This window comes from Aspergillus brunneoviolaceus (assembly GCF_003184695.1).
Source record: "Aspergillus brunneoviolaceus CBS 621.78 unplaced genomic scaffold BO95scaffold_2, whole genome shotgun sequence".
Lineage (NCBI taxonomy): Eukaryota > Fungi > Ascomycota > Eurotiomycetes > Eurotiales > Aspergillaceae > Aspergillus > Aspergillus brunneoviolaceus.
Window position 1 is genome coordinate 59,844 of NW_020290732.1, and position 21,603 is coordinate 81,446.

The 21,603-nt window shown below is 52.8% G+C and overlaps 6 protein-coding genes across 6 annotated transcripts; 4 read left to right on the forward strand and 2 right to left on the reverse strand.

The window, feature by feature from the left end:
* Positions 1-177: 177 nt before the first annotated feature.
* BO95DRAFT_402878 (SAC3/GANP domain protein) lies at positions 178-2,509 on the reverse strand. Its single transcript, XM_025583901.1, has 3 exons — positions 2,134-2,509; positions 813-2,082; positions 178-761 (listed from the first exon to the last, which is right to left on the reverse strand). The coding sequence occupies exons 1-3, from the start codon at positions 2,207-2,209 to the stop codon at positions 545-547; spliced, it is 1,563 nt and encodes a 520-aa protein (XP_025447557.1). The 5' UTR covers positions 2,210-2,509; the 3' UTR covers positions 178-544.
* A 204-nt stretch (positions 2,510-2,713) lies between these two features.
* On the forward strand, positions 2,714-4,943 carry BO95DRAFT_510149 (ESCRT-II subunit protein VPS36). Its single transcript, XM_025591326.1, has 3 exons — positions 2,714-2,913; positions 3,019-3,154; positions 3,204-4,943. The coding sequence occupies exons 1-3, from the start codon at positions 2,813-2,815 to the stop codon at positions 4,836-4,838; spliced, it is 1,872 nt and encodes a 623-aa protein (XP_025447558.1). The 5' UTR covers positions 2,714-2,812; the 3' UTR covers positions 4,839-4,943.
* An 849-nt stretch (positions 4,944-5,792) lies between these two features.
* Positions 5,793-7,643, forward strand: BO95DRAFT_458391 (uncharacterized protein; the record flags this gene model as incomplete). Its single annotated transcript, XM_025588543.1, has 1 exon — positions 5,793-7,643. The coding sequence occupies one exon, from the start codon at positions 5,793-5,795 to the stop codon at positions 7,641-7,643; it is 1,851 nt and encodes a 616-aa protein (XP_025447559.1).
* A 392-nt stretch (positions 7,644-8,035) lies between these two features.
* BO95DRAFT_426864 (uncharacterized protein) lies at positions 8,036-10,336 on the reverse strand (the record flags this gene model as incomplete). Its single annotated transcript, XM_025584768.1, has 6 exons — positions 8,036-8,890; positions 9,020-9,170; positions 9,247-9,580; positions 9,634-10,137; positions 10,185-10,231; positions 10,314-10,336. 6 exons carry the CDS (start codon positions 10,334-10,336, stop codon positions 8,036-8,038), a joined length of 1,914 nt encoding a protein of 637 aa, XP_025447560.1.
* A 391-nt stretch (positions 10,337-10,727) lies between these two features.
* Positions 10,728-11,747, forward strand: BO95DRAFT_378464 (L-PSP endoribonuclease family protein Brt1). The gene is made up of 3 exons (XM_025583293.1): positions 10,728-11,016; positions 11,238-11,387; positions 11,457-11,747. The coding sequence occupies exons 1-3, from the start codon at positions 10,852-10,854 to the stop codon at positions 11,562-11,564; spliced, it is 423 nt and encodes a 140-aa protein (XP_025447561.1). The 5' UTR covers positions 10,728-10,851; the 3' UTR covers positions 11,565-11,747.
* Positions 11,748-19,093: 7,346 nt separating this feature from the next.
* BO95DRAFT_351045 (putative mucin family signaling protein Msb2) lies at positions 19,094-21,181 on the forward strand (the record flags this gene model as incomplete). The annotated part of the gene is made up of 2 exons (XM_025582070.1): positions 19,094-19,306; positions 20,039-21,181. Coding segments are annotated over 2 exons (1,356 nt in total), but the record flags the coding sequence as incomplete, so codon positions are not given.
* Positions 21,182-21,603: the final 422 nt, after the last annotated feature.

The following is a 21,603-nucleotide window of genomic DNA, read 5'->3' on the forward strand; positions in this document are numbered from 1 at the left end:
CAAGAGTGTAACCTGAAGAAAAGTGCGGGAAATCACTTCCGACTCCCGGAGTGAGAATCCATCGGGTGGAGATTATAGATAATCGCGCAAGCTGAGACGCTTGGCCAAGACATGTCCAGTCCCATTGCTCGCCCTGGTTCTACTTCCGCACCCTGAGAAAATGAATACAACAAAATCCTCGTATTCAATTGCACTACCGAGATTTATCGAACTAAAGGTTAGAAGTACTGTTCTGCTTCATCCCCACTCCGGCTCGCAAGAAACTCCCGGCTCAACCAACGCTTCCCGGAGTCGAAATGGGTATAGATCTCCTCACTTCGACGAAAATCAATATCCAGACGCCTGCGATGCCGATAAAAAGATATTTTGGTGTGCCGCAAGAAAAGAGAAAAGGGAATACGATGGGGTAAAATGATCTGGAAAGATGACTCCAAACACCATGACGATAAAAAGGAAAACTGATATGTCGAGGGTACGCAAGAGTATCCAGAAGGTGATGTAGAATGAAAATGTGTAGAGTGGCTTGAAAGAAACAGAGATGAACTTAGATCTGGCCCTTGATATCGACGATCCGATGAGCATCGGCCTTGGCAGCTTCAAAGAGCTGGCCGGCCCTGGGCCCCGTCACGAGTCTCACAGATCCCTCCTTCTCCTGAAGCAGATCCTCAGCGGAATGATCCAGAATGAAGCGTGCACTCTGCTCATCGGACTCGAAACCAAGTTCTTCGGTGATAAATCGGATTTTTACGTCGGGTTTGTATCTAATTTCGAGGTTAGCAAGTGAGTCAAGCCGGCGAACAGGTACCACTCACGCTTTACAAATTGCTGCTAAGGCCGACAATCGCTCGCGATCCACAAACATGTCCATGAGATAAGCTCCCATGTTCGGGGTATCAAGGTACAACTGGAAAAATCGGTGGTAGTTTCCGAGAGCAAGGGCAGAGCGTACATCCAAGGCATGTTTCACAGCAGGATCCCGTTTGTCTGCTGGGGTTAGATCGGCTAAAGCATCGTTCATGGCCGTCCAATTGCGAGTATGAATGAAGTAGAGAATACGATATGCCCGGAATTCTGTGGGATGCCCGCCAAGCTGCTGTGCATACAGTGCGCGAAGCTGAGTCTGACACTGATTATACTCACCAAGGTCCCCTTTCTCCAATGCGATTCGGGCGTGAATCTCGTAGACGCTGACAGTAAATTCGTTCTTAATATGCTGCACTGTCAGATCTTGCCGCAACGACTTAAACTGGTCACAGATATATGTATAGTTGTTGTCTTTTTTCCACTTCTTCTTCAGCACGTCCAAGGTCTTATGCAAAATATGCAAGGGCCGCACGGTCTCCGGCTTCGGTGCGGCAGTCAGGCGGAAATAGTTCTTTTCCAACTCCTGGCAAGTTCCGACAACAGGGCCGGTGTTCGCAGCAGGGACGGGTGAGGTGCCGCGGGACGACGCGGAGGAACCATTAGAAGCCTGAGGCTCTTCGAAGCGTTTCCTCCGCATTTCCAGATTGGCTTTAGACTTACTAGTATTTTTCAGATCTATTCTTTGGCGCTTATCAGTTGAGGCATAGGTGATTCGATCTTCAAAAGCATTGTGATTGTTAGTTTTCCGCCAAGGGGGACAGCCGTTCGCATCCCCTTGGTACTCAACCGACTTCCGCTTCTTCGACACGTCTTCCAGCCCGTTGCTATTGGATTTCTTGGGTGAGAGTGTGCCGAAGGTGCCCCAAGTCGATACGCTAGGGCTAGCTAATATCTTGTTTCGATCATTCTGAACCATGACTTGAGGCAGGGGCAAGTTGGTCCAATCGATCTTATCGAGCATATTATTCTCGGCCGCTTCGGTGATGACGGCTCGGAGTTTGGTTTCCATCTCGCCTCGCTCGACTCCAGCGAGCCGATTTTCAGGTGCAAAACTGCGTTGTACGTACAATCGCACCGGTTCTGGCCACTCTACTCGTTGTTTGCGGGGGGCGGTTTCCGTAGATGTTTGGTGCGACGAAGCCGGTGTTGGGGCAGAGATCGTTGTTTTGGCAGTGGTAATACTACGGCGTGCTTGAACAGGGGTATAGGCAGGGGTTGCTATCGTCCTGGTTAGTATCGACGGGGTAAGTGAGTGATGGATGCACATACCATGACTCGAGTACAGAGAAGCCGTGGCGGTAGGTGCTGCCGCCGTGGCACGCCAAGGTGGAATACCAGCACTCATATTGGACACAGGTCTAAACGAGGCCAACAAGAGATAAGGGGGAAGCGAAGGGTGAAAGGCAAGAAAAAGAAGTATGAGCTACGAGTGAGTTGATTTCGATATTATAGGAGACAGGTCAAAACATCGTTCTTACACAGACAGAGCAAAGACGACAGTATCAGGAGAAGGATGTATGTTTGCCGCCACGAATCCACAAGAGGGGCGAAGTCTTGAAGTTGTCTGCGGGAGGTTCGATAAAAGACGAAGCGTTTTCACAAAAAAAAGAGAGGGGGAGGAGAAGGGGAATAAGGAGGAGAGAGGAACGAGGGAGGACAAGTCAAGCTGCTTACCGCTCAGTCAGTTTCCACTTCATCCGGTGGCGGAGATTTTCCCTTGACGCCAGTGGACGATGTCGCTTGCCGTAGTTTCCACCCCCTCCCCCATTGATTGATTACGTTAGCAGTCTCGCCAATGATCTAAACTTACCGATAACGAAGAGGGAGAGACCCCCATCGTCATCCTCCCAAACAGTCAAACGGATCTTTCAATCAAACTTCAAAACAAGAAAAGACATTGTCCTCTTCCCAGCTCGACCGGCGAAGAGATGCTGTTTGGTTCTACTAGATGTTCTTCAAGCCTTTGGATCTAACTACCGCACTTCGACCTGCACTTTTGCCCGATGAAGCCTTATTATTTGTCCAGGATGCGGTGGGGTTGTACGAAGGGTAAGTCGCCAGCGGTTCCTTTGAACAGGGTAGAATGCATGCATGCAAATGTGTGCCCCTTGGGTCAACCTCGATTACGGGATGATAATGTTGCGGCAATGGTAGGAAATACAAAATTCCCAACTATCAGAATGGCCATGCATACTTGACCTCGCACCGGGTGTGCTATGTCGCGCTCGAGGATCCACGGAAGTACTCTGTCGCCATCGATCTGAAAGAGGTTGACAGGGCGGAGTATCAGGTATGACGCACCTGGAGTGATCCTCTGTTCAATCGTTGATTTTATTCAGGCAGGTTTCCTGAAATCATCACCGAAGATCACATTATATCCGAAGCCGCCAAAGAGCTCCCTCAGCAAATCGAAGAGCGCTGGCGCAAGCCCATCTCGGGGGCAGTCACCGGGTCTTCTGGCCCCTAGACCGCAGATTCAGCCTGTCACTCCCAAGGCCATCAATGCGACTTGGGTCTGTCCCATCTGCTCGTTTTCAAATCCCGTGCCTTCGAACTTCGACCCCTCTACAGCCACAGCGTCGACACCAATCCCACCTTGTTTAGCTTGTGGCATTAAACCACCTTTGGCTACGATTCTAAAAGCTGTAATCACCGCCACATCCGGCCGAGATGGTCCTCCAACCCAATCCAATCCGACTTTGTCCGGGCTTGGAGGCCTAGCTCCAGTCAACGGCTCTCGGAGCTTATCCTCTTCGGATAACGCTCAGCTGTCATGTCCACGTTGCACATTTGTGAATCACCCATCTCTCACCGAATGTGAGATTTGTGGTGCCTCCCTGGCAGCGGCGGTGGGTGCTTTGAAGTCTACCCAGATTGATTCGTATCGCGCAGAATCGCCAGCACCCGTTTTCAGCCATAATAGCATCAAGAGCACGGAAATTACTGACTGTATGAAATTGTCTTTCCGGGCCGGTGGTATACAGATCTTTCATGAGAGATTGAAAGGCGCTTTAATTCAGAGAAAATGGTTGCTTTATGATGCCCCGCCCGTGCCGCAGCAGCCGTCGCAATCGAACGCGATCGCTTCCCCGGGCTTAACTGTGACTTCACCTGCGGAAGGAAGTGTGCCATCGCCCTCCCGGTCTCCTGGAGTGGGCATTGCAGGCCTCGAACAGCGAGGTCTCCAGGCTCGCAAGAACAATGAACTTGTCATCGGAAATGCATTTGAGGACTTAGAGGCGCTGATGGCATCGGCCAAGCAGGTGATGGCGCTTGCTGCATCTATGCGAGAGACGGGCATGACCAATGGCGATCTCTCAGGAGAAGCGAATGCAATCCTTCTGGAGTCTGCGGAAACGATGGGGATGGTGACGACTAAGGATATGCTTGGTAGTGGCGCTGGAAGCTTGTACATCTCCGAACTCTCACGGAATCTGGCCGAATACTTGACCGACGACCGCAAAGGCTTGCTCAACAAAGAAGGCGGCATCATAAGCCTTATTGATCTCTGGGCGATATTCAACCGGTCTCGGAACGGTGTTGAGCTCGTCAGCCCCTCCGATTTCCAGAAGGCAGCGGAGCTATGGGAGACACTTAGACTGCCGGTGCGCCTACGCCAATTCAAAAGTGGCTTGCTTGTTGTTCAGAGGTGGGACTGGAGCGATGAAGAGACCCTCCGAAAGATACAGACGTGGATGACAGAGCTCCGACAAGTGCCTCCAACGGAAACAGTTTCCTGGGACTGGCGTATGTTTGGACGTGCCGTCACTGCCCAGGAAGCAGCACAGCGATTTGGATGGAGCGTAGGTGTTGCAGCGGAGGAGTTAGAAATGGCCGAGGACAAGGGGGTTCTTTGTCGGGAGGAGGGCATTGAAGGTTTGCGATTCTGGGCCAACTTTCTGTCTGAAACCTCCATTGTCGGTGATTTGGGTTTGTCAGGAATAGTTCTAGACGAGGTCAATAGATGTACCTGAGCAGCATTATTATAGAGAACAATTGGTGTTGACAGAAGGCAGACATGCTTGGGTTCGTGGAATCTGGGACGAAAAGACATAAAGATAGCAGATAATGGGCTCAGTGGTGCCATTGAACCATTATTTGAGTGTCATCTCGAGCACATACTTTCGGCCAGCATCATTACCGAGTTCAGAAGTGAGAGAGATCTCATGGTAGCTGACTCAGCCCCTTAACCCCGCATTGACCGACTGGTCTTATCGGAGCTCTCTCCACCCTATCGTCTTATCACTCACAACTTGCCTTCATGGTCTTGTTCAATGCATGTTGTCAAACTCCTTCATCGACTTGGGACTGGGGAACTTTCGGTATCATACTACTATCTTGCCTACAGAGCTAGTCTCCAGCCTATTTCAGGCCTCTTTCTCCGCTCGTCACTACATCGTTCGTTCGATGTGACTGTCTATAGCCTCGCGGCCGTCTCGGTCTGAGGTCATTGTTGCTCACCTGTTTTGTCCCGTCTTTGGCTTCTCGTATCCAAGACCCAAGCTTCCTCAAGTGAAAAGGGCAGCAACATGGGCATTTCAATGACAACATGGCATATGAAAGCAATTAGGGGGTCCGGACTTCTGTCCGGCACTTACCCTCTCGCTGTACACTCCGTTTCGTCTCGACTCGTGATATCCTCCTCCAAGCACCGCAAGCTATCGCGCTGCTCTCACAACCATCGACATGGCCCTGACTTCCACAAGAAGCACATCTATGAGCATCAACACCTTTGTGAACCTCGGATGCGAACCAGACCGACCCGTCGAGCTCGACCAGTAGATTCTATCGTTGAGGATCATCAGCCGTGGTGGAGCCATACCTGGAGCTTAAGCCTGCCTTTTCAGAAGATCAGCAAAAAGTCCTCAAGGCATCCAAGCTCTTATAAAGACTTTTGGGAAATGGAGGTGAACCGTACTCGTCACACGATGGATCACATAAAGCAGGCAATTGAAAATGACCCTTACGGAGCTATCTTTGGAAGGAGACTTGAGCCATTGAAGTCTTTTGAGAGATTCGATAAGACTTTTACATCCTTATGTCGTGCGCTGTTTGGGCTCGGTGACAAATCCTTGGACAAGGCTCATGCGGATATAACCCATGGGACGCCGCGTACCATGACGACCACGGCAAGGTCTAAAAAGACCTCGGACACGCTCAAGAAACCTCAGCCAACCGAGTCAGGTAAGCCAAGAGGCCCACTTGCGATTCACACAAAGAAGAATGTCACGAGATACGAGTTCGACCCTATTAGCGGTCGTATGATTCCTAAGAAAGCCAAGAATCCGGATGTTGCTGAGAAAGGTGAAGGTGGGAGAAGCCCAGTTCTTTCGGCTGCGGACACTACGTCCGCCTTGGAGACTATAGGCTATATGTCTCCTCTAATCCGAGATCCAGTGGAGTCTGGCTCTCAGGATGCTTCTATTCAGGAAAAATGTAATGGTGACTTGGCGACAGACGTTGCACCAATGACGGTCGTGAAAAATCAATCGCAGAAGACCCCATCTCGCGCCGATTCGGAAACGGCTCAGACTGAGTCTACAGATTATCTCAAGTTCTCCGAGCGCTCTTCAGATTCACCGGAAGCGACTGGTAGCCCTACGGAGAGAGCAGCACGAGAGTCAGCCCAACAGGAGAACCTGTCCGAATTTCCAGATAGCGACTCGGTCAAGCCATTCTTAAGACATGATGCGCACCAAGGAGCCATACAATCGCAATCACTTCCTGAAGATCACATACCTACCCTGGAAATGGACGGTCCGGTCACCAATGATAAGCCAACTTCTTCGAATTTCGCCAAACTGGACGAGATTGGAGAGGACTTGGCAAGATCACAGAATACAAGTCGGAAACAGGAAGAAGAAGAGCTAGAGTCCTTGAGTGCAAGCGATATCCGTGCCTCATATCTGAGGAAAGAGCCAGATCTCGATGCTCGCGCATCACAAGACTCGAATGAGTCGAATGAAATGTTGAACTCCCAAACCAACACTACTGGCCAAGTCGATACAAGCATTGACCCGGGCAATGAATGTTTTCAAGAGGCAACCGACCAAGGCCTTTCATCCACAACAGAGGAATTGGTAGTCTCGGACAAGTTTCAAGATATGGCCTCAGAGACAGCAATTGCCTCGGATCAACTCGCCTTGAATGAAGTACAGGGAGCTGTGCCGTCTTCGAAATCACCCATAACTGTTCCGCACAACCTCTTTGGTCAGGTAAACGCCGAGACTTATCGCGTGCTCGCATTTGATCCCATCGCTATTAGTATAACCGAAGCAGAAACAAGCTCATCTTTCCATCCGCCAGATGAAATCTCTCACCCCGCCGAGATACTCAACCGCCTGAACAATCCTGCAAAGTTCTTACCGTACTTTGAGAAGTTGAATGACAATGGGTATGAGATTGTCTCTGGTGGTGGGGATGTTCTCGTCTTCAGAAAGACGCGAAATTCGTTTGAGCAGATCGAAGGAGCCAATGCCGACCCTAAGAAGGGCACAACGCTGTCTTCATCAATACTTAATGACCAGCAGCAGCACGAACAAAACCCTGACATTGTACTTCAAGGATCACAAAGCACCACATCTGGGACCGGGGAAAAGGCCTCGCAAGGAAGTAAGTCCGCGAAATTCCTCCGCAGAATGCTTCTTGGTGGCGTGGCTACTGCTGGAACTTGCTACGCGCTAGGCGTTGTCACTGAGTATTTCCGCACTGGTGGAGAGGACGGGCGTGGAATCGATGCCTTTACAGCATTCGAGTCCGAACGCCGCCGTCGTGAATGACTTCCTAGTTGAATGTCTACTTGATTCTGGAACCAATTGGGCGCCACATATGGTATTAAGATTGGACGTATCTCCTCTCAATGTAATTTACAGATTGCCTCCTGCGTCAAGCCAGCCACCAATTCTTCCTACTTACTCCAACATCACGACATGTAATGGAATTCTCGAACGGACACAAGCAAAACCCCGATGGCGCACCTGCTCAAAAGACACATGACCAGTTCTTCCCAAGTCTTGTCAGAGCACCGTGCCAATTAACAAACCATGCAAATAATCAATGCACATCATTAGCACGGTAATTGTGCAATGCTGTTGTCGACGAAAGATCCAATCACAACCATGCTCATCTGTTTGAGCTGATCTGCACTAAGTTGGCTGCAATGCTGCCGCTCTCACTCAATGTCTGCATCCTGTTCGTCACTCACCTCTCCGTGCTCATCATCCTCACTTCCATACATATCCAAATCAGCATCCTGCTCGACTCTAAGCTCCGTCTCATAATCGCCGAGGTTCTCATAATCAGGATTCTGGTCCGAGGCATCAAGACTAAGCCCATCTCCATCTTCATCCTCCTCTTCATCCTCAAGGCCCCAATTGTACCTCCAGAACCAAGCGTACTCGTCCTCATCGTAATCGTTACTGCGATCCTGCCTCTTAGGCCACCGCCAAAACATCCTCTGCACCGAGCCAACCCGAGCCGTGCCACTCATCAGATACCGACAGAGCCCCGAGACCAGACGCACAGCCCCACGGAACCCCTCCCAGGTCCAGAGGTCATACTCCTGACTCACCAGGACCTGGAACACCCTGCAATCCTGGTTCAGCGCCTGCTCGATGGTCCCCTCGGTGTCGGCGCCGCGATCCAAACGGAACCATTTGATCTGCTCCAAGACCTTGCGGATCTGCCTTGTCTCGAGGCGAGTGCGCAGCGCCCTGCGATCGCCGTCCGCGTCACCGAGAAGACTCAGGGCGAGATTCTGGGCGAAGTGGGAGGGCAGGGAGGTGTACGTTTCCCCGTGGACGAAACCTTCGTGCGTGTGGGAGCGGATCTGGGAGGTCTTGAACCCCGGAGCGACCAGGCGGAGCAGGTGAAGGTGCGACCCGTGCAGGTGGAGGAGATACGCATCTTGGTCCGCAAGGCTGAAGATGTTGTTGGTTAGGTCCCGCATCTGATAGCAGAACTGTCCGACGAGGATCTCGACGGACTTCTGGAAGTGGGCGGGGACGGTGATGTGGGGGTTGTCGGTCTGCAGATGTAGGGTTAGTGTGTGGACGTTGATTTGAGGGAGCTTTGGGAGGCGGGGGGTAAAGGTGGGGTGAATCCAAAGTAGGTCGACATCCGACTGAAGAATGAGGGAACAAAACGCTATGCTTACCACTGTGATGGGAACCACATTACGGCTGAAGACGCGCTCGTTCGGATGATCCACCGTCAGGAAAGCGTGGGTTTCAGGCCCAGTATAGGTTGCCCTCCTTCTGCTGATGCTGTTCATGAAATACGCGATCCGCTTCCGGCGGTACCGAGGGCTGTATTCCTGTCAGTCACATGTCTGTTCTCTTCCTTTTCGCTTATGACAAACCAAAAGACCGGAGTGATACATACGTCAGAGACAGCCTGGACTTCCCATCGGGGGTCCTGTGAGCGATCGAGGCACCCTTCAGGATATCCTGCAGGAATGACACGATGGCACGCTGCTGCAGTCTCACGATCCGGGTGAAACGCCGCGCCTCGGTCTCGTCCAGGGGCCGATTGTCGGTAGGCAGCCCTGTGGCCTCATACCCACCGGCAAGCAGGCCCTCTTGGAGGCAAGGATTCTCAATCAAGCTCGCGAAGGTCATGCGGAATCGCAGGTCCCATTGACTCCATTTCGCGAAGTCGATGACTCCCTTCTGAGTTCGGATGGCATGCATGATCCATGGAGAGATTTTATAATCATCTGATTCGTCATTCAGCAATTATCGATCAGGCAACAGAGACTGGGGGACTTACTTGAAGCCTCTGCAAGTTCAAGGTAGCGCTGGGGAACGAAATCCTCCTCCGCATGGTTCAGCTCCGTGCGGAAGTAAGTCCTATGTATCTCGACCACAAAGTGATCTGGCAGATTCGCCGCAGGCATGAGATCTGGGACTGGAGTGGTGGTGAGTGGCTGCGCCATGTTTCTCACGGCTGTATTGGACAGGGGATGAGCGGGAGGCTTTTCGTTGTCTGCCATGGTTTGTGAGGGTGAGAGAGTGTGAGAAGATGGGTAAGGAGGAGAAGAGGAATAGGGAGAGAAAGATAAAGAGGAGAAAGACGGGGAGGGAGAGAGAGAAACACGCTCTCCTGGCCAGGTGAAGGAAATTTCTGAGAGACATGGCAATCGCCGCGGCGATGAGGTTACGTTGTCGTCTGGGTACACGCTTTGCTGGTGCGTGTTCTGTGGTGTTTTGCTGGGTGCACCGGCGAACCACAAGATGTCAGGCGGAGACAAGGCTTTGCTCTGTTGGTCCTTTGCTGGTCAGATGGTCTCAAGTTCTAAGGGCTCTTTGTGTGGTTCATACCTGGCTGTTGAATTTTATCTTCGTTATGAGTCTGAAGCAGTGTAGAGCTGTGGGATCCATCAACCGACATACAGATATTCGAGTAAAACAGATGTTTTAAATCCCATTATATCTAATCTTCAGACATACATTCTGCCTAGGGCACTGGTCATTGCTAATTGGGAGTACAAGGATAGCTAATGATGTTTATGCTGCAGCCGAAGCTTCTTGTTTCATGAACCTGGATAGAAACCGACAAATATATAGCGCTTCCAACCACCACCACTACTGCAACCCAAATGGTGTAGATAACCAGCGACCACCTACACTTCTGTTTCCAACACATCCACTTATACATAAATAAAAGAAGAAGCATCCAGCCTCAAAATAACCCCACCCGCCTTCAACAATCATCGACACTCCGATGCCCCCTCTAAAGACATGATAAGCCAAGCCAGCTCCCCCACTCACTGGATCCCTTATCTTATCGCTTATCACCGCCTCCTCATCCCCCAAGCCAAGCCACTACAGAGGTACAGTACATATAACCTCCCCTCTCCGCACTCACCTACACCTACAGCCAGTGCATTAAACCAAAGCATCCTAACAACAACCCCTCACTCCCTCACCCTCACCCTGATTACCCCCTCTACCACCCCAATCATCACCACACCAAGTATAACCAAAAATGTGGCACCCCACCCGCCGCGCAATCCACACCCGCGCCGCCCCCGCGCCACCACCCTTCCTCTCCCAAGCCATCGTCGCCAACAACACCGTCCACTGCTCCGGCCAAATCGGCGTCGACCCCGCCACCGGGGAGCTCGTGAAGGGGTCGGTCCAAGCGCGAGCTGTACGTGTTTACCGTCACACCTGTCCTGAGCCTGAGCCTACAGTGCTTCCCCGACCCAATCCCCTACCTAACTTATAATCCATATCCCCGGATACTGCGATACGGGTGGCATCCCCAAAGCCCAAGCCCAAGCCCAAGCCCAAGCCCAACCATACCCATCCCAAACAGATCCATGCTAACCGCACAACCCACCCACCCCAAACATGCTGATCAACGAACAGGAACAAATCCTCCGCAACCTCCGCGCCGTTCTCGAAGCCGCGGGCTCCAGCCTCGACGACGTGGTCAAAGTGAATATCTTCCTCACGGATATGGGGGATTTCGGGGCGGTGAATGAAGTTTATATTGGGGTTTTCGGGGGGGGGGGCCGGGTTGTGCCTGTGAGCTTTTGTTCCTTTGTTATCTAGGAGGGCTGGGCTGATGGCTAATCATATGTCTAGGCGCGTACGTGCGTGGCGGTGAAGTCGTTGCCGATGGGGACGGATGTGGAGATTGAGTGTTCGGCGGTGGTGAGGGACCTTTCTACCACCAGGGGGGCGAAGTTGTGATATTTTAACCCTAACCTGCAGTCTTGGACTGTATCTCGTTTGCTGGGTGTGGTGGCTTATATATGATGTACGGGTAGAAGAGGGAGTAGCGGTGATGGGCTGTGCTGTACATTCTATAATTCAAGTAAAAGTGATCTTTGATTGGGGTACGGTATTCGAATTTGAGGATAGTCCAGTGGCTGCGGTGGCAAGATGGGTTGCCTGGAAAATCGGATCGAGAAAATCAAGATTTTTACACCATCCGTCAAACTTAAATGGCTCCGCGGTGAACTATTCTTAGTAGCGTATGTCTGGGTGTACCTGAAGACCATGATTGAGGCAGCGCGTGTCAAACCTTCATTCTGGAGAGTTGGCGGAGCTTGCGATCTCGCTGGATTCGCTCTGCTACCTGTGTGTAGTCAGGTTGACTCTGTCGAGTAGGTAGTGTGCTGTCTCTGGATTGCTGCGTGACAACAGGTATCACAATCTTAGTAGTTTGGTCGCAGACCAAGGACTAGATCTTGATTGACTTCTTTGGGTGTCGCATTGTCATCGACCTTCTGGCAAGGCTTTGATGCCGGAGCATAAGGGTCTAATCTATCCCGGGGCCTGGCCGGGATGGGCCGTGAGAACCAGTCTGCATGATGCCCCTACCTTGTTGCCATTTGTCTCGCTGAATGTGGACTTTTGATAGTATCTCCGTGAGGTGCAACTTGTTTTCTGGGCAGTGCTGGGTGATGCTTTATGCTGTTCCATTCCGAGCACGTGACGATAATGGATACGCCGCAGGCGAGGGATCAAAGGACTCTTGGTGAGAACAGGAATAGAGAAACCATGTTTCCCTCACTGATTGAAAGAGACAAAGAGACCGCAGAGTTCTGTTGGGCGGGTAGCATGTACCTATACTTCCACGTCGTGGAAAGGTGTGATCTTGTTGCCCCATAGTCTACGGAGTAGATAAAGAATATACTCACTCCAGGTTCAGAGGAGATCTAAGGTGTAGATTGGTAACCAGGTAGGGTAAGTAGATAAATGGTACTCCGTAGACATGCGTATTTTTAATACCATCACCCGTGCTGCCGGGAAATCGACTAGGACGGAAAAGGGCACTGCACGCGCCAGAAGGAGGGGAGTTTCTCAGCCAATGTGGGCGACGCATTGGGGGGAGGAGGTGGAGCAACACGGCGGGTGGATTTCATTTGTTCAGGAACAGGAATAGTTCCGTCTCATCTTTCCTTGGGCCGCGCTGAATGGCATTTTGTCCCGTCCATGGTTGGCTTCCCACAGGGTCGCATCTGCAGATTTGAGGGAGACGACCACCTAAAGTTAGCTGCTGTGCTGTACTGTACTGCAGTCGGTATCTGTATCTTTAGCCAGGGTGAGCGAGAAGCTGAACGGAGCTCATCAACCGAGTTGGTAAGTTCGTCCGTCGACTCCGTCGTGAGTCGAAGGCCTTCCTTGTTCCCCAGGAGTCAGGCGTGACACATAAAAATAGCAACGGTAGTTGGACAAAGGTGGTACTACAATAGCTCCCCTGACTAGTCAGTTACTAGTCATCTAGTCAGTCATCGGTCCATGGTCCTCGACCGGGTTGCACGGCGATCCGAGTTCCTGAGAGCAGTTACATAGTGTTCATATACCTTATCCGAGCTTGGACGCGCCGATGATCTGCAACTGGGGGAAGGATAGAGACTTTTCGGGCCCCCCTTTATTATCCGTCTGCCATGCTTCACGGAAGCGACGAACCTTCTCGGATCCCTGACTGTCAGTGAGGAAAATCATGGATCCCTATTGGTATCGTATTGTCAGTCAATAGCAATCCCAGTCCGCTGGAATGCTGCGATGCAGAGAAATCGTAGGGATGGAAATGACGGTTGTTTCAGCACTGATGATGGCCCCAGAGGGCGTCCTCTCACTGGACCATCGCACGATCCAAACATTCCTGCCATGTTAGGGCGGAAAAATGTGGATGACGATTCATGCGCACGGGAACGCGACAGAAGAATTGACTCTGGTGTTCTGTTCTGCTCTTGATGGGACTCAGGGACGAAACGTCGAGCTGAGCTTCAGTGGCATCGCTTAAGTGTTCCGGGTACACGTGGGAGCAGCAGCACATGAATCGTGTGGATTGGCCGGAAAAGAGAGGCAGTGAGAAAATCTGGAGCCTGACGGGCAAGGCCCCTAATCATTTTCGGGCCAAGGAATCCCCCTCCCCCCGGGTCTATTGAAATGAACAATAAGTTAGTGTCGCTCGTTAGTTAGTCTAGTGGATGGAAGAATGATCTTCCCATATTCTAAATACTCAGTAGCCTGCCCTTTAGTCTATCTAGTACTGGACATATTTAAGATAGCTACCAATATGCATGCCATGTTATAGAGGAAACGCAGCTCGATCTCGGACTCCGTGCCAAATCTCTACTAGACTCGAATGAACAGACTCAGGTCTTGACTCAACGGGGTAGTTCTACCAAAGATGAGGAGGGATGGTGAGACAGCCGTCCGATTCTTTGGTGACTATCCGCTAAGCCAGATCCAGTTAGATTCCAGGCACTGCCTACGATCTCAAAGACGGGCGACTTGAAGCCAAAGCAACTCGTCTCTGTGTACGGAGTAGCTTCATCCAAAATTCTGTCCTTCGTGTCTGCTGATAGGGGACTGTGGGAAGAACTGCTCTGCTGCCGGAGACGAACCATAAAACCCAACCCAACCAGTCCTTCAAATATGTAAGTGGCCGGAAGACCCTTCCTGGGGGCAAAAACTCATGAAACAACTGTAGACGGGACAGGCAGTAATTGAGTGAGTGAGTGGCTGCAGTGTTTCCCAGACTCCTTATCTGCACGCACCGGGGCAATCCCCACCGCCACGGTCAGGAACCAACCTACCCACTTTTTACCGTCCCAGAAAAGTAGAGCCACCCACGCCGTCAGTCTAGGCCTTGTGATGGTCCGAACCTTGACGGAAACATGCCCTTTGCAGACAAGGTTGGCGTGCAAAGAGGCGGGAATTACGATGGGCACTGTACCACCGTCGATCGGCACTTGCTCCTGCGCTTTTCACCGGCCACTGTTCTGTATCACCTTACAGAATGAAGCCCCAAAGCCTCTGCCCCCCCCCGCGGCCATGCTGTGCCTTCCTTGACCTGTATCAACAGACCGTATTATTACCCGGTCCGATCGCAAATCCATTCAGAAGATCAATGGCTCCAGCCCAGCCGTTCAGTAATCTGTCTTTAATCATCAGATTCTGGGCTGGCTCTGGGCTGGCATCGTTTGCATGGGTACGGAGTACTTTGGACGAGTGGCAGTCGGCTGGAATCTGTGTTCAGTAGGGCTTGCGTGATTTCTTCCCTTTGCTGCACCCTCATGTTGCTGGCCACTCTGGGGTGGTACAGGACAACGCCGACCGGAACAATCGCTTGCATATGAAGAGCATCCTCCCTCGTCTGTCTAGGTCACTGTCGTCGAGATGATAGACTGTGATCAGTCGTCCGGGATTCGGTCAATTGCAACGCCCTCAGTACGGGCTTGTCGCCCTTGTCCCATGTCAAGGTTGATCTGGCAGACCCTACTTTGGCGATCCAAACTCAGTTCTGGAGAAGCGTATCCGAAAGTCGAGAGCTCATCACCTTCGTGTGCTTTTCGGCCGAGGATTACCGGCTATCTTGACGGTCGATGCACGTCCCAGTGGCATACGAAGCCAAAAGGGCCGTCTGCAGCAGCCACGGAGCAGTGTAGAGTACTACATACAGGAGGGCGGAAAGCACCAATTAGTCCGAGTGCTATAGTCAGTTCACTAGTGGCCCTGCTGGGTGTCAGCTGGATATGATTGCAGTAAATTACTGCATCTGCTGCAGATGGGCGTTCCCCATGTCATGACACCTTGAGGTAGATTTAGACATGGGGTCGGACCGTGGATAGCACTTCATTGATGCATCATGGCTATGGCCATACTGGAGTCGCTGAGTAGGGTCGAGAACATCTGATGCGTAACGCGACCGGTGGGAAACGGTGAACAACGGTGAACAGGCTGACAGACAGGCACGATGTATGTGGAGGAAAGAGGCTAGAATACGCGGAAATCGTCGTCATTGACCTGAATGACTGGAGCCAGCCCGGTAATAATCGCCGGGTGGAGAATCTGGGAGAGTGGGAGAGTGGGAGAGTGGGAGAGTGTCCCACTTTTTGTGCCGAGTGCGTGGGAATAAGACTAGGCGGATTAAGCAACACTGGGCTTATTTCCACAGCCTACTGTTTTTTTTTTCTCTTGCCCTTTCTTTCATCTCGGGTCCCCCCTTTTACAGCCGTACCTATTCCTACTCATACTATCACTACTCTGGTAAGTCTAAAGACTAGACAATGACACGGACGGGCCCCAACAAGACTAAACCGCCTCCTCCAAATTAATCTCCCCTTCTCTCCTCTTTTTCCTTTCACTCATTTACTTCCATTCCTAGTATCGATTAGTTGTTCGTCTTTTTTGGATTTGATTTTCTTTACCAAACCCCCCGTCATTCTTTACTTTCTATTTACCCTCTCTCTCTCTCTCTCTCTTTCACTCTCACTCTCACTTACACTCTCTCAGTTCTGTTCTGCTTTTTTCCTCCTTCTATTCTTCATGCTTGGCTATTGTCGATGCCTGCGTTGACGTAGTCACTCACCATCTCGGTACGTTCTCTCCTGCCGCCGTCTACGCAGGAAGGCAGGAGGGTTGGGGGCTGCTTTTGACAATTCATCGCCCGTCTTACCCTCCTCAGTCTCTCTCGCTCTCTAACTCACTCTGATTCGGACTCTCCTCCCTGCTCCTCCTTGCATCTTCCCACCCCCTCCTCCTCCCCTAACCCCCCCTCCTCTTCTTCCCATCTTCTCCCACGGTCGCGCGCGCCGCTTCAGGTACCACCAAACAGACCAATCCACCGCCGCCCAATCGAACCAAAACAACTCCACCATCCAGTCCCATACAGTCAATCAACCACCGCCTGCCACCACCTCCCACCACCTCCCACCTATCCCTTCAACGATCGCTTTTCTTACTTGTCTATTCTAATCTAGATTTCTCTTGTCGCTCGCTCCTTGTCGCATCCACATTCGTTATCGTCTTGTCTGTCGCGAGACTCTTAAGGGGATTTTGTTGGTTGTTCGTTTCGTACGACCACGCCCCCTGCCGCTCCTTGAGACCGCTTTTGTTTATCACGAACTGCCACTATTTTCGCACACACAACCAGTCCCGGCTCGTTGCTATCGTGAAAGTACACCGGAGAATTTGCCGTGTTCCTGCTGATCGAGCCGTTCCTGCACCTGAACAGTCTTGGCAGGAGTTGCGACTGCGTCCCAGCCATCTGCAGATACCCAATAGCGACATAACCAACGCCCGTTAATTGCCGAAAGCCGCCTGGTCTTGACGATTGGAAAGTGGAGGAGTGAACTGCAGGAAGGTCAAAAAGGATAGTCCGCACAGTTCAAGTATCGTTTGTCGCCGCCAGCCAGCCACCGAATCAATGTATCTGCGATATCAACGATTGACACTCGATATCAACGCTTGAATACTCTTCTAACCGGATTGGAGGCCGCATTGTCCATCGGGTCCTCGCTCTGTCCGTTCCTCCGCATCGGTACGGTCCTCGAGACCCTTAAATCGCTCTTTTTTTACGCTTGTTATCCACCCACGCTCCTTTCAATTTCAACATGGTTTCTCCGACAAGATCCCTGCTGCTCGCGCTTCTGACGCTGAGTGGTCTGGATATCACCGCAGCTGAGAGCGCAGCCGAGGCGCAAGACTTGCGGGCTCGGCACTACCTTGAGGGTCGCGCAGTGAGCTCGTCTGCGATCGCGTCCCCGGCTACCGCCTCTGCCACATCAACAGTCGAGACCAGCATCGCTAGCTCGACGACAGATGCGGCAAATTCCGACATCGTATCAGTCGAAGGCTCCCCCGTGGTGGTGGTTGTGCCAGTAACCCTCTCAGTGGACGCGTATGGCGTTACCCACACCATCGTTGGCACGCAACCATATATCCCTGGGGCTTCCACGAGCTATAGTGCGACAGCAAAGACTGCAGAGAAGGCGTCGCCCCCGCCAGTTGTTCCTGCATCAGCTACTACCACTGCTAGCGTTAGCACAACAAGCTCGACTACCGCAAGCGAGACCACTACATCCCAATCTGCGGTGCGAGCCGACACAACCAGCCCTGTTGCACCGGCTACATCGGAATCTGCCGCGAAGGTCGACCCCACCACGTCTGAGAAGTCTTCGGCTTCGGATTCCGCCGTGAAGGTAGACGCCACCACGTCCGAGAAAGCATCTACTTCGGAATCCGCTGTGAAGGTAGCCACAACCACGCCCGTCAAGTCATCTACATCCGACTCCGCCGTCAAAGTGGACACCACGACTTCCGACAAGCCATCTTCTACGTCCGAGTCTGCTGCAAAGGTAGATACCTCGTCTTCAGCCGTTGCTGCTGCGACTACTACCACCGGCGATTCTCTTGGCGGCTCACTTGAGAGCTTTGTATCAAGCTTGCTCGCGGGCTCCACGACTGCTCCCACCAGCGTTGGTAACGGCGCTGCCACGGCTAGCTCTGCTGCGGTGGTCCCGGAGTCCAGCACTTCTACTCCTGCTGGAAGCTCTACTGGGATCATTGGCGTTCTTTCGAGCCAGACCTCTTCCACCGAGAGCTCTGGCACCGAGAGTTCTACGGCGTCTCCCTCAGCTTCCCAAACCTCAGTTACCTCAGCTGTTCAGACTCCTGCATCCCAGAGTTCTGCCACTTCTACCCCCGCGGCAAGCTCTGCGGGGATAATCGGCGTTATTTCGAGCCAGAGCTCTGCCACTGAGAGCTCTACTACTGAGAGTTCTACGGTTTCTCCCTCTGCTACCCAAAGCTCGGTTGTCAGTACTGTTTCTCAGAATTCCGCCACCTCGATTCCTGCCGCAAGCTCTGCCGGTGTTGTTGGCCTTATCTCGAGCCAAACTTCCACCGAGACGTCTACTGGAAGCTCAACTGTTTCTCCTTCTACTATCGAGAGCTCGTCTGTCCCGTCTTCCGCTGCCCAGAGCTCCGTCACGTCTACTCCCGTGGCAAGCTCTGCTGGTGTAATTGGCCTCATCTCAAGCCAGGGCTCTTCTACCGAGAGCTCTACCACTGAGAGCTCGACTGCGTCCCCTTCTGCTGCTCAGAGCTCAGCTTCCCAGACTTCTACCAAGCCGACCGCTAGCTCCGGAGTGATTGGCACTGTTTCGAGCCAGAGTTCTTCAGCCGAGAGCTCTGTCATTGGAAGCACAGCTGTTGCGCCCTCTACTACCCAGAGCTCTGTTGAGACCACTGCCACTCAAGCCTCCTCTGTGGCATCCAACTCTGCTTCTCAACCCGCTTCCAGCCAAGCTTCCACTGCCACCAGCAATGCTGCTCAGACTACTGAGGCGGCCTCTTCCAAGGCCATCATCTCTGCATCCCAGGACGCCGCCTCTACTACTACTCCTGGCGCATCGGGTCTGGTGGGTATCCTGTCAAGCCTGTTGTCAGGCACCACCTCTGCTGAAGTGCCATCGTCAGCTACTGCATCTGGCTCGGCTACTGTACCCGTTTCCACCGCGTCAGGCTCTGTCACTGCCTCTGAATCTGCCGTTGCCCCGACTTCGACCGCTTTGGCGGGTTCGACAACTGTTTCCGGCTCGGTGATTGCTTCCGAATCCGCCATCTCATCTGGTTCCGCGACTGTGTCTGGCTCAGCTCCTGCGGCTGCTTCGACCGTGTCTGGATCTGCCACCGTTTCGGGCTCGATCCCTGCTACGGAATCTGCCTTCGTATCCGCATCGGCTGCCCCCTCTAGCTCGGTTCCTGGCTTGGTCATTTCGTCTGAATCTGCCGCATCTGGTGCCGTCACTACGTCTGCTCCTGCCTCTGACTCGGTCACGGCATCTGCGCCAGTTGTCGTCGCGGGATCGAGCTCGGTGACTGCCACGAGTGCCAGCGCCTCTGTGGAGCCAGCACTCCTCAGTTTGAGCATGAGCTTGCCCACCATTCCTGTCAGTGTTCCTTTGGTCACTCCCACTTCTTCGTTGGGATCGTCTGGGATCCCTATCCCTGCGTTGCTTAGCACCGCATCGGATCTGACATCGGTGGCCTCTGCCGTCCCCACCAGCGGTGCTGTGGGTCTTAGCAGTACCGGCTTGGACCTGACATCCGGCGCTTCCATCGTTCCGACCAGCGGTGCTATGGGCTTGAGCAGCACGGTTCCAGGGGCTACTTCTGATGCCTCCAGCGCTGCAATTGGCCTGGGGCCCACTGCGACCACATCCACGGCTCTCATCGCTCCCTCCAGTGAGACTCAGAGCTTCGCACCTGGCGCCTCGACCCCTGTTATCAGTGGCAGTGTCGCTCCCACCAGTGCTGCTATTGTGCCTACTCTCTCTGACAGCACCTCTGGCGCAGCCTCTACCCCCATCTCTGCTTCTGAGACAACATTCGAGTCGGGATCTCCATCGGGAACTGCTTCCGAGTCTGCCTCTTCCGCTGCGTCTGCCACTTCAACTGCTCTGATCGCTACCAAGACCACGGAAGCTTCGGGCTCAGTCTCCGCAGCCCCGACTGTCGTTCCCACCATTGCCCCGACTGTTGCCCCCTCCGTGTACTCTAGCACCAGCACCAGCACCAGTGCGACAATTCCCTTGACTACTGAGCAGCCAACGACCACTAAGGCTGTTGCTGAGACCACCACTGCGCAAGCCCTCACATCCAGCACAGCGAACGCAGATGATTGGATGCCATCCAGCATTCTCATTGTCGGAACCACGACTACTACGACTGAGCCCACGGGCACTGCCACCAAAGCTGCCACCACCACGACAGCTGCTGCGCAGCTTCCTGGCTCAATCTCTCCGGCTGGAGGCATTCCCAACGAACCCAAGAACTCGACCTTGATCCAGATCGGATTCAATGGCAAGCTTCGGTACAGTTTCGTGGCCACGACTCCCTTGTCTTCGTCGCAGATCTTCACGTACGTTCCCCAGGGTCTCGAGTACGCCCTGTCGGCCAACGGCAGCGATGTCGTGATGTACGACATTCAGCCGTATGACAACTCGGCCAGCACTGGGTACATCGCCACTGTTGCTTTGGCTTACATCCCGTCGGGTGACGTGGACACCCTGTCGCAAATGCTTCACAACCCGATCTCCAAACTGTATGAGCAGCCCAATCAGACCGTCAAGACATTGATGTCGATGATCGATCCCTCGATTCCCCTGATTGTTAGCGCCGGGTCGTCGTCCGGTGGCGGCTCATCGGGGAGCAGTGGATCCGGCAGCAACAAGGGTAGCGATGATGGAGGGTATGACCAGTCGGATGCCGGTACGAGCAGCACGGGCACCACCAAGGCCAGCGCCGTTGGCATTGGTGTCGGCGCTGTTGCCGGTGCTGCCGCCTATGGTGCTGGTATGTTCTGGGTGGCTCGTCGGTACCGCAAGAAGCGTCAACTGCACCAGCGCAGCCCCTCGGCCGTGGATCAGATGAGCGAGGGCCGCGGATCCGCTGCCCTTGCTGCCGGGGGTCGCATCTCCCGTGGCAGCCAGAACAGCCGTGGCACTGGTCGGACACAAATGATCAGTGCGCCTGTCATGGCTGAAAATTCACTTGGATGGAACTAGACTAGGGCCTCTGGTCGATTTGTTTTGATTGCGAGGTGTGTTCCATGATAGACTGGGGAAACAAGACCAAAAGAAAGAAACAAGGAGGAGAAAACGGAGACAGGAAACCGTCGGTCGGGAGGACGGATGAGAGCGACTCTCGAAACCGCGCTTGACATTTATCAACTCTCTCATCTAATCTTTTCTTCTTATTCCCCATATGTTTGTGCTTTGTGTTTTATCATATACCTTTCTTACCCTCCTGGTGATGATGGCGGCGGCCTGCTTCCATCACCGCCATACTCGCCCGCCCTTTCTCTTCTCTGGCTCCCTTGTGGGGGAGCGTCACTGTTGTCTGTATGGCCGGGGGGTATGGCAGGTATATCGTGACGAATAACGCCATCTATACTTTACTACTACCCCAGCCACCTTTTGTGTCTCAT

Bases quoted from the DNA above. Each gene is read 5' to 3' on its own strand.
- BO95DRAFT_402878 (XM_025583901.1), bottom strand. From the start codon at position 2,209: ATGAGTGCTGGTATTCCACCTTGGCGTGCCACGGCGGCAGCACCTACC. The intron at 2,083-2,133 runs GTATGTGCATCC...CCAGGACGATAG, and splicing joins TTCTCTGTACTCGAGTCATG to CAACCCCTGCCTATACCCCT. The intron at 762-812 runs GTGAGTGGTACC...CCTCGAAATTAG, and splicing joins TTAGCAGCAATTTGTAAAGC to ATACAAACCCGACGTAAAAA.
- BO95DRAFT_378464 (XM_025583293.1), top strand. From the start codon at position 10,852: ATGTGGCACCCCACCCGCCGCGCAATCCACACCCGCGCCGCCCCCGCG. The intron at 11,017-11,237 runs GTACGTGTTTAC...ATCAACGAACAG, and splicing joins GGTCGGTCCAAGCGCGAGCT to GAACAAATCCTCCGCAACCT. The intron at 11,388-11,456 runs GTTGTGCCTGTG...TCATATGTCTAG, and splicing joins TTTTCGGGGGGGGGGGCCGG to GCGCGTACGTGCGTGGCGGT.
- BO95DRAFT_510149 (XM_025591326.1), top strand. From the start codon at position 2,813: ATGTTCTTCAAGCCTTTGGATCTAACTACCGCACTTCGACCTGCACTT. The intron at 2,914-3,018 runs GTAAGTCGCCAG...CGGCAATGGTAG, and splicing joins GCGGTGGGGTTGTACGAAGG to GAAATACAAAATTCCCAACT. The intron at 3,155-3,203 runs GTATGACGCACC...GATTTTATTCAG, and splicing joins TTGACAGGGCGGAGTATCAG to GCAGGTTTCCTGAAATCATC.